Genomic DNA, 10,007 nt, shown 5'->3' on the forward strand with positions numbered 1-10,007 from the left:
GAGAAAAAAAAAAGCGTACTCATGTGTTTTCAACTCCACAATCAGCTTTTCAATCACATCAAACACAATTTGCGGTGATAATGAAATTATTTATTTGGTTCAAAACAGTTAAGAACAGCATAGCCGACCTCCGTAGCGTAGTCGGATGCGCACCGGCTACAGTGCGAGGCATAGAAAACGTTGTGCGAGTGGTCCTGGGTTCGAGTTCCGGGCAAGGCATGGGTGTAACGTACACATGCTGATATGATTGCGATATTATAACGATATTTGAACAAGGATAAATTGACACTTTGGCTGTTGGTGTAAGCTGTAGGCCTCATAGAAAAAAAAAGTATAGGCAAAACTGGGGGAGGTCTACCATTCACTCATCATTCTGGACATACCCGAATACTCACGTTGGCTTCTTTCAACAGACGAGAGAGCCAAACGCCCGATCGTGCATCTTCGGTTTTTTTTGTTCATTGTAAATAAATATACAACTCATGATAACTATTTGGTTAGGATAGCTACATTAAAGATACTGTGAAATCATGTAAACTGTTTACCCCAAATAAATACACCTGTTGTGGTACGAAAAAATAAAGCGAGCATGAACTTCGGGAACCTTCGGGTTTGCTCTTTCATCTGTGAAAAGAAGGCTTGCCAACGTGAGTATTCGGGTATGTCCAGAAGGACGAGTGAATAGTAGGCTTCCCGCAAACTGGCGGTGTTTAGAATATTTGGTTAATGAGGCAATAACGGAGCAGAATGTTTAAAAGAAATAGTTGGTTAGCTGTGAAAAGATTTTCAACTACAGCTCAAAAAAATGAAAAAATTAGGTAAGAGAGAATGATCGCCCGTTCTAAAACTAATAGGTATCATAAGTTTGAAACTTCCAGAAATATGACTAGGTTATTCGAAGTTAATTTGTGATGGAACTAGATAAATCAACTGTCGGCGTTGTGTTTATTCTTTGTTACAGTTGCAAATTGCTGGTGGTTGGAGGCGGGTCTGGTGGTTGTTCGATGGCTGCAAAGTTCAGCAAGAAATTAGGGAAAAATAAAGTCGTCATTGTCGAACCGGCTGCAGTACGTGGTTAAAGTTTTTCTGGCTTGTTGTAGAATGCACAGAATTTTCAGAAAAATCCAATTCCGATACAATCTTGCTAACAGTTATTTTTTCCTGAATTTTCTAAAAATGAATGGTAATATAAAGATTATGTTTGTGTTGGAGGGGTGGGAATTTTAAAACGATGGTAAAATATTTGTCACGTCTTTTCCATAAATAAAATAATAAAATTCTGAAATATTTTTTTTTTTTAAACACTAAAGATGTTTCGCTTGGTAAATTTCTAGGGTTGTGGCTTTTCTTTAACTAAAATTATACAATTACGAAAGAGGTGTTTTCAACACTACCTACAGTTTACCCTAAAAATATTTCCTTTAGAATACTGCGTAGCCGAGGCTGTTTTCAAAAAGATGGTACATTACAGCTGGGGCCAAGACTGTTTTTCACTTTAATTAGGCACAATTAGAGTGGATATGGACAATTACAGGATCATCAAACATCTGCGTCTTTTTGAAAACAGCCTAGGTTTTGCTATATTCCTTAGGATCTCTGGAGAACCACAGGATCAGGTTGCAGCTAGTATCAAGGAAACAGTACGTAGGGTGGCAACAACACAATCAGGCACATCTCTCGCTGAAAACATTCTTGACTGCGCTATTAAAGCACATGGCAGCATCACTGCACTGGATACACGACTTCACATACAAACGTGAGTTTTTTCAGAATCCAATTGGAATTTTAAAGCTCTTTTTCAGGGTTAAATAGAGAGAACTTCTGTAATGTTAGAAGAAACCTATTTTAGAATTTTATTATTTTATTTAAGTAAAGCCAATACTCTGTAAATTCATCAAGACAGGCGATCTATTTAGATGTGATGCCCAACAGAAGGGCAGTTGGAACTTTGCTCTGTTCTGGAGACAGTGGCAGGTGCCTGCTTCGGCGTGTGCAGATGCACTACTACCAGCCCTTGTTCACGCTGGTGGGGGGTGGGCTGAAGTCGCTGGCCCAGGCGGGGCGCCCCATGGCCTCCGTGCTGCCCCGGGAGGCCCGCTGGCTGCAGGACGAGGTCGCGGAGTTCAGCCCCGCCCACAACCAGGTGCGCACGCGCGAGGGCCACGTCGTCGACTACGAGTACATGATCGTGGCGACGGGCGTCAAGCTCAACTACGACCAGGTGAGCGCGAGTCGTGCGTCTCGTGACCGCCAGCGCTCTGTCTCGCTTGCCTTGCCGGTCCGTGGGGTTCGCTCGTTTCATGTCTCGGAATCAAAGTTGTGTGCACACAAGGTACGGTAACACAGAGTGTAAATGATGCTCTTAGCTGGGGAAATTTTTGTTAATTAATGTGTGCCTTACTTAAAAAATGGGGCACGTCAGAAGTATACTTACTTAGCATGATAAAAAAGTAACAAATTTTTGTTATTAAAATGAATTATGATAGCCTGTTAAATACTAAAGAAAAAAATTCCACAAGACCTGATATAAATGGGCTTTTTTTGTGATCTTCCGATGTACTAAAAACAGCAAGCTTTCATGTACCACAGGATGAATAGTCAGGATCAAGGGTTAGATACGTAACAGTTCCCGGGAAGACTCGGGGAAACGGCTGGAGTGAGTCTGCGGGTAACCCTGCACTTGTGCCAGACGGTCTCTCGGCTGCAGATCCCGGGACTGCTGGAGGGTCTGTCGCGGCCGGACAGCGGGGTGTGCTCCAACTACTCCCCGAAGTACGTGGACCTGACCCGCAAGTCGCTGGAGGCCTTCATCGAGGGCAACGTCATCTGCACGTTCCCGAAGCCACCCGTCAAGTGCCCGGGGGCGCCTCAGAAGATAGCGTACCTGGCAGACGACTTTCTCAGGAAGGTTCGTGTACCAGCATCCCAGCTGCTGTCCATAGCATTTCTTATTTTGTCTGTCGGCTAGGCATACAATATAATGTTACATGTATCATGCATTGACAGCATACTGAAGAAATTAATGTGCTTCAACTCTAGACCATGCTATTTGAAGGCCATATTGCCACATTTGATTTGGTATATCTGTTCTGTTTCTGGTATTATATACATAGTACAAATATATGTTGTATGACATTTAGTTGCATTTTCATTATTATTTTCTGTTCAAAATTTAAGTTAAGGATTTTAGGCCTTCCATTAATAATTTTTTCAATTAATTAATTCAACGTCTTCCTAGGTGGTGAAGTTAAGGCGATATGCCTTATTTTACACTACACTAAAAATATAAATGAGTAATTTTTTTTTAATAAATTATAATTTTAAACTTTGAATGATGTGTATCTTATGTTTTTGAACTTAGGGCTTTTAAATATTTATTTCATAATTCGCAGAATACGACACAGGTTGTTAATTTACTATGACTGGGTAATCTGTGCACTTGATATTGACGTGTTGTCCTTCTGCAGAGCTCTCTTTGTATAAAGTTAATATTTCCAAGATGTTACGCAGAAGTGAGAGTGATGCTTCTTGCAGCGCGGGAAGCGGCAGTCGGCGGAGGTGATGTACAACACGGCGCTGCCCATGCTGTTCGGCGTGAAGAAGTACGCTGACGCGCTGTGGCAGGTGGCACGACGGAAGGGCGTGCGTGTGAACGTCGGCAGGAACCTGCTGGAAGTGAAGCCCGACCGGAGGACTGCAGTGTTCGAGGACCTGACCAGGCCCGGCACCACGGAGGAGGTAGAGGTGCGTGCCCGGGCGTTATCTGCGCCTGATAAGGTGATAAGGCACGCCAACTGTCCTTATTGATCGGTCGGGTGTATCTGAGAGCTGAACCCTCTCTGCTTGTAGTGCTGTTGTTTCAGTCGGCCAGTATTCTCAAGCGTGGGTCCCCCCCCGTGTTTATGGGTGTTTGATCCCAGCTAACACATTCAGGTGTTACGACCCCTCACAGTTCCCGGGAATAGAGTCATATTAGAGGAGGACTGTAATAAACAAGTTAGACTGATTGCCTTCCCCCCCTCTCCCCCAACTTCTGTGTGTCAAAGTATGACATTTTTCTTATTCACACAAACAGAAGCAAATAGAGGATATTGTGTCCAAGGGCAAATGATATCACAATGGTTATTACAGGCACCGGGCAGATTGAAGACATGTTTGGCATCATGGAACTGTTATCTTTGGAACAGAACCATCAGCCAGGGGGAGGTGGTGACCACTACATCGCGTGCAGTACAATGCTCACCTAGAGAAACGCAGCGCAACACGCTTTGAACAAATTCTCCGCCAAAAATTCCCTTTAACATTTTCAGATATTTTAACACAAATTTTTCGCACTTCCTTGCAAAGGGGTCGTAATAGACAGTAGCGGATCCAGAGGGGGGGCTAAGGGGCTCAAGCCCCCTCCAAAAGCGTCTGGGTCCACTATTGTTTTAGTGTTTGCCTTGATAAAGCCTAGCCTCAGCTGGGTCCAGCCCCTCCCCAACCAAACCAAAATCCTGGATTCGCCACTGGTAATAGATAGGTGGTACTAACACCGGAGTTTTACTGTACTCCGTCGCGACTTAAATGGAACGCAAAGTTTGGCACTCGGCTGCACGATGTTTGAAGACAGTCTCGGGGAGTGTGACGAGATGTAGCGTGCGCGGTGGTGCTGTGCAGTACGCGGTGCTCCACGTGACGCCCCCCCAGGGCCCGGTGGGCGCCCTGCGCGGCTGCGCGGAGCTCACGGACACGGCAGGCTTCCTGGACGTGCACAGGGAGACGCTGCAGCACGCTCGCTTCCCCAGCGTGTTCGGCATCGGAGACTGCACCAATCTCGCCTGCTCCAAGACCGCAGCGGCTGTGGGTGAGCACGAGACGGGGGGCAACAACAACCACAACCACACTTACATGCATTTATTTTCTCTGTACACACAAAGAAATATACACATACAGACACAATACAAAATTGTGAAATAAAATAAACACGTTCTCATTACACAAGCATACAAACTTGCACATATTGAATCGCTATATGCACTGTAACATCACAACAGGGGGGGGGGGGGGGGGGGGGCAAGGGTATTTCCCCCCCCCCCCCTTTCTGAAACCTTGAAGTGGGGGCAAACAAAGTGCTGTGTGATCAATTTTTAGATAATAAAACTGCTCAAATAGCACCATTTTCCACCTTGAAATACAAATTTTCCTGGGGGAGGACCCTTAGACCCCCTCACTTCAATAGGGGGGATCGATGATTCTTTATAAAAAGGTATATTGCCCCCCCCCTCCTTTGGAAATTTAGTTGTTGCGCCCCTGATCGCACGTCGATGCAGGCCGTGCGTCCGTCGCACCAAACTGTCAACGTTAGTGCGTCTTTTACACCCGATCTTACTCTAATGCTTCGGAGTTGATGTAGCGTGTTCCTTCAGCAGGGGTGTCTTTAAACAACTTGGTTTCTAAAACAGGAGGATATTATGGTGTTAACTGTTTTTATTTTTATATTTTCACTTTGTTCATAAAAACAGTGTGTATTTGAACAAGTATTAGATACGTATAATTCTGAATACTAATTTCACCGAAACAGTACCATTTGGAATATTACGTGATTAATTTTTACAATAAAATAATTTTCAATAAGCATCCCTAATGAAGAAATAGTTGGAATGAAAATAATTTTTTTGCATGAAGGAGATTGTGTTTTTGGAAAATATGCTGACGTCAAAAGTGTACATGAGTAACTTATTACGTTATAAGAGATTAAAGCTTAAAACACAAGTAAAATTGATAGTTTTCTAATCCATTTTAATAATACATATATACATTATAGTACAAACTTAATTCCAAAAAAAAATAACATTCAATAAATTTTATACACTTAAATTTAAATTGTTGTATTTAAGTAAAGTTCTGCTAAAACACTGATTACCTAATTTTGTGATTTTAATTGCTATTTGGTGTTACATGGTGATTTATCACAATTCACCATGCAATTTTGCCCCTGTCAATCAGACGTCAAGTTGGGGAAAACTTGTCTAGACTTGCTGCCAACTTGACAAGGTGTGAACCTGGCTGTGTTTACTTTGTTGAATCGTAACCACACACGACTTATTTCGTGGGAAAATGCAACTGTTTGATAGTTTTCGACTCGCTACTTATGTTTGTGCAAAATGTTTCGTGGAAGGCTCTGGTCAGTGAGAGATGCTTCCTTGCACCGGCCTGGGCCGTGATTTGCTTGAACACGTCCATGCCTTGTTTAGCATTACCCTGCCTACAATAACAGTGCAAGCTATGCTGCTTTGGGAAATATGTACCTTGATATAACCAGGTGTCTAATTTATTACATGTAGTCACACACAATGACTATATCATTACTAACGTCCAGCAGCATGGTTTCTAAGATGGCGTGAACGTTGCTGTGACAAAACTTAATGAAATGAGTTATTTAATTTTTTTTTAGGCAAAAATCTAAGTTCCGGTTTGATATTGAATTTAAAAAGGCCTTATATTCTAAGTCCTATTATATGATTGTTTTGATAGATATATAACTTTTAATTTTCATTTGATACTCTTTAATATTTTAAGTTTAACTTGAATTTCATTATTACTACCAGTAATGGTACTAATGATCTCTGGATTAAAATTAAATTTATTTTTTATTGTGAAATATATACTGAATGACTTGATGTAGGCTATTGGACATACGCCATTGCTTAGCACATGTATGTCTGTAGAAGAAAACTACAAAAAAAAAAAACACAAATTAAGCAAAAAATTGCTGTTGTCAGGATACAGACATACATGTGCTAAGCAATGGCGTATGTCCAAAAGCCTACATCAAGTCATCCACTTCCATTGCACAAATCTTTCAAAGATAATATACTGAATGTTTACACAACCATAATTTTTTTCTGTGGCAAAAATTAGCATGGGAATTTCGTAGAGGACCAAACTGAAAAGTTATTGTGGTCACGTTGATGACTTGTGAATGTAGTTATGGCGGCGGGGCTGGGCAGCTCAGACACTGATGGCGGTTGCAGCGGCCCAGAGCGGGGTGCTGCGTCGCAACCTGGAGGCCGCGATGGGGGGCTCCTCCGTGCTGCCCGCCCGCTACGACGGCTACGCGTCCTGCCCGCTCGTCACGGGCGCCAACAAGTGCATCCTGGCGGAGTTCGACTACGACATGCGGCCGCTGGAGACGTTCCCCGTGAACCAGGCGGTGGAGCGCACCTCCATGTACCTGCTGAAGGCCCACGTGCTGCCCCACCAGTACTGGCTCGCCATGCTCAGGTGATCCACTCTCACACGACCGGTACTGGCTGGCCATGCTCGGGTTACCCACTACCACACGACCGGTACTGGCTGGCCATGCTCGGGTTACCCACTACCACACGACCGGTACTGGCTGGCCATGCTCAGGTGATCCACTCCCACACGACCGGTACTGGCTGGCCATGCTCGGGTTACCCACTACCACACGACCGGTACTGGCTGGCCATGCTCGGGTTACCCACTACCACACGACCGGTACTGGCTGGCCATGCTCGGGTTACCCACTACCACACGACCGGTACTGGCTGGCCATGCTCGGGTTACCCACTACCACACGACCGGTACTGGCTGGCCATGCTCGGGTGATCCACTCCCACACGACCGGTACTGGCTGGCCATGCTCGGGTTACCCACTACCACACGACCGGTACTGGCTGGCCATGCTCGGGTTACCCACTACCACACGACCGGTACTGGCTGGCCATGCTCGGGTTACCCACTACCACACGACCGGTACTGGCTGGCCATGCTCGGGTTACCCACTACCACACGACCGGTACTGGCTGGCCATGCTCGGGTTACCCACTACCACACGACCGGTACTGGCTGGCCATGCTCGGGTGATCCACTCCCACACGACCGGTACTGGCTGGCCATGCTCGGGTTACCCACTACCACACGACCGGTACTGGCTGGCCATGCTCGGGTTACCCACTACCACACGACCGGTACTGGCTGGCCATGCTCAGGTGATCCACTCCCACACGACCGGTACTGGCTGGCCATGCTCGGGTTACCCACTACCACACGACCGGTACTGGCTGGCCATGCTCGGGTTACCCACTACCACACGACCGGTACTGGCTGGCCATGCTCGGGTTACCCACTACCACACGACCGGTACTGGCTGGCCATGCTCGGGTTACCCACTACCACACGACCGGTACTGGCTGGCCATGCTCAGGTGATCCACTCCCACACGACCGGTACTGGCCGTATTTCTCACTCTTATTTCTCACTTTAGTTTCAATTATTATTTTTTAGTAATATTTTAGTATAATTTTTATTCTAATTTTCTCCTATTAGTTTCCTGCATGGTTAAAATGTGTGAAATTTTTCCTTTTTTAGTCATACATTAGCGAATGCATCTCAAAATTGCTGGCAGTTGCACAAAAGGAGAGCAAACATACTTACAATAAAGGACACTTGCTAATCAAATGATGTACGATTACCAACTGACATTTAAACACTGCACTTGTATCACATATGAGAATTATCTTGAAGTTATAATTTTTTGTATAAGTTGATGAGTTATCGCTGGTTTTATGTTGTTGAGGGTCAGCATGTGAAAAGTAGTGCCTGAAATATAAAATTATTACATAAATCTTTTTGAAAAAAATAATAGAATATGAATACAATGCCAAACCCAAGCACGGTGTTTATGATTGACAATAGCTGTGATGGAAGGATTCACTGCTTTTCTACCGCTCTGAAATCAGAATACAAGGTTAGCAGACAGGCGGTTTATGAGAAAAATGTGGGGGGAAACTAAATTAATACTGATGTGTGATACATTGTACTGGGGTCTTGTGTGCTCCCTTGAGGGAGTGTTCTTGGGGTGTGGTCGTGTGCTTGCACTGGAGAAACAGGCTTCTTCCAGCCAAGACAAGGCTGTAGTTATACATGTCGCCTGTAAGTGGTTGGTGGTTGGTTGGAGGAATTGCCCCGGCCTTCCTAGACTGTCAGCTCCAGCAGAGCAGGTGAGCGAGACTCAGTCAGCATTCTTCAACGATTTGTGAACCTTTTAGTACTTTAGGAAATTAGACAGAAGTGTGTGTGGATTGGCAATTATATAGGTATGGTGTTTTATGGGATTTACAGAACGTCTAATTTTTCACCGGGTAACATTTGGTTGTAAAGCTGTTCTTGGTACCGTTATTATATTAACGGTTCTAGGTGCCGGCTAATTTGCCGGGAACCGACACATCACTAAGGGACTAGTGTTTTCCAGTCAGTCTTGACATTTTGCTTAGTTTGTCTGTTTTTGGGGGAATTTTTTACTTCTCTGCAGTAAAGGAAGGAAATAAATATGTTCTGTTTGTGCTTTTATGTTGTAGTGGGTATTGGGAAGGACCAAAAACAATCAGGAAGCTGTTGCACCTTGGGTTGAGCAGGTGACCATTACAACTGGCCACGGCATTGGACAGCGTGAAGTCACACCGGTTTTCTTTCTCTCTCTCCATATGTAATTGTCAAGTAAGTTTGGGCTGGTAATGGTATAAACGTGAAATGTTAATACAGCTCCATCTACTAGGCCTGTGCAATGTTTTTTTTTTTAGTTCAAATCAAATATAAACATATTTTTTTGTGAATATCAAATACAAATATTTTTTTAAAATGAATTTATAATTTGAATAGGTATATATTGAAAATATTTCTTTCATTAGTTGAAAACTGCTTTTAGTTTGTTTGCTTGGAAAAAAAATAATTATGTATTTGTAGACCAAGTATTGAATTTGTCTAATGTTGAAACTTTGCAGATGTATACATACTTTTATATATGCTTTGTTAATTCCTTTGAGTTCCTGCAAAGGTGGTTTATTCTGCTGTGATAATAGTGGCTCTGCCCATATGTTTACTTAGAGTATTTTTGTACATGTTGTGTATAAATAAAAATAAAAGGTATTTTCAGTTAGTACCATTATGATTCTTCTGAAATTATTTGTTTAATGTAAACACACACAGGTATATAATAGTAT

General features: G+C 43.6%; 1 protein-coding gene across 2 annotated transcripts; it reads left to right on the forward strand.

Annotated features, from left to right (window-relative positions):
- The first annotated feature begins 258 nt into the window (after positions 1–258).
- On the forward strand, positions 259–9,952 carry LOC134534330 (sulfide:quinone oxidoreductase, mitochondrial). 2 transcript variants are annotated; one of them, XM_063372727.1, is made up of 8 exons: positions 259–818; positions 962–1,067; positions 1,997–2,143; positions 2,708–2,908; positions 3,535–3,744; positions 4,660–4,846; positions 7,017–7,266; positions 9,366–9,952. In XM_063372727.1, the coding sequence occupies exons 1-8, from the start codon at positions 748–750 to the stop codon at positions 9,424–9,426; spliced, it is 1,233 nt and encodes a 410-aa protein (XP_063228797.1). In that variant the 5' UTR covers positions 259–747; the 3' UTR covers positions 9,427–9,952. The 2 variants fall into 2 exon arrangements, with proteins under 2 accessions (XP_063228797.1, XP_063228796.1); XM_063372726.1 differs by having other exon boundaries at positions 260–818; positions 1,997–2,221.
- The last annotated feature ends 55 nt before the right edge of the window (positions 9,953–10,007 follow it).

This window comes from Bacillus rossius, chromosome 7, assembly GCF_032445375.1.
Source record: "Bacillus rossius redtenbacheri isolate Brsri chromosome 7, Brsri_v3, whole genome shotgun sequence".
In the NCBI taxonomy this organism is placed as follows: domain Eukaryota; kingdom Metazoa; phylum Arthropoda; class Insecta; order Phasmatodea; family Bacillidae; genus Bacillus; species Bacillus rossius.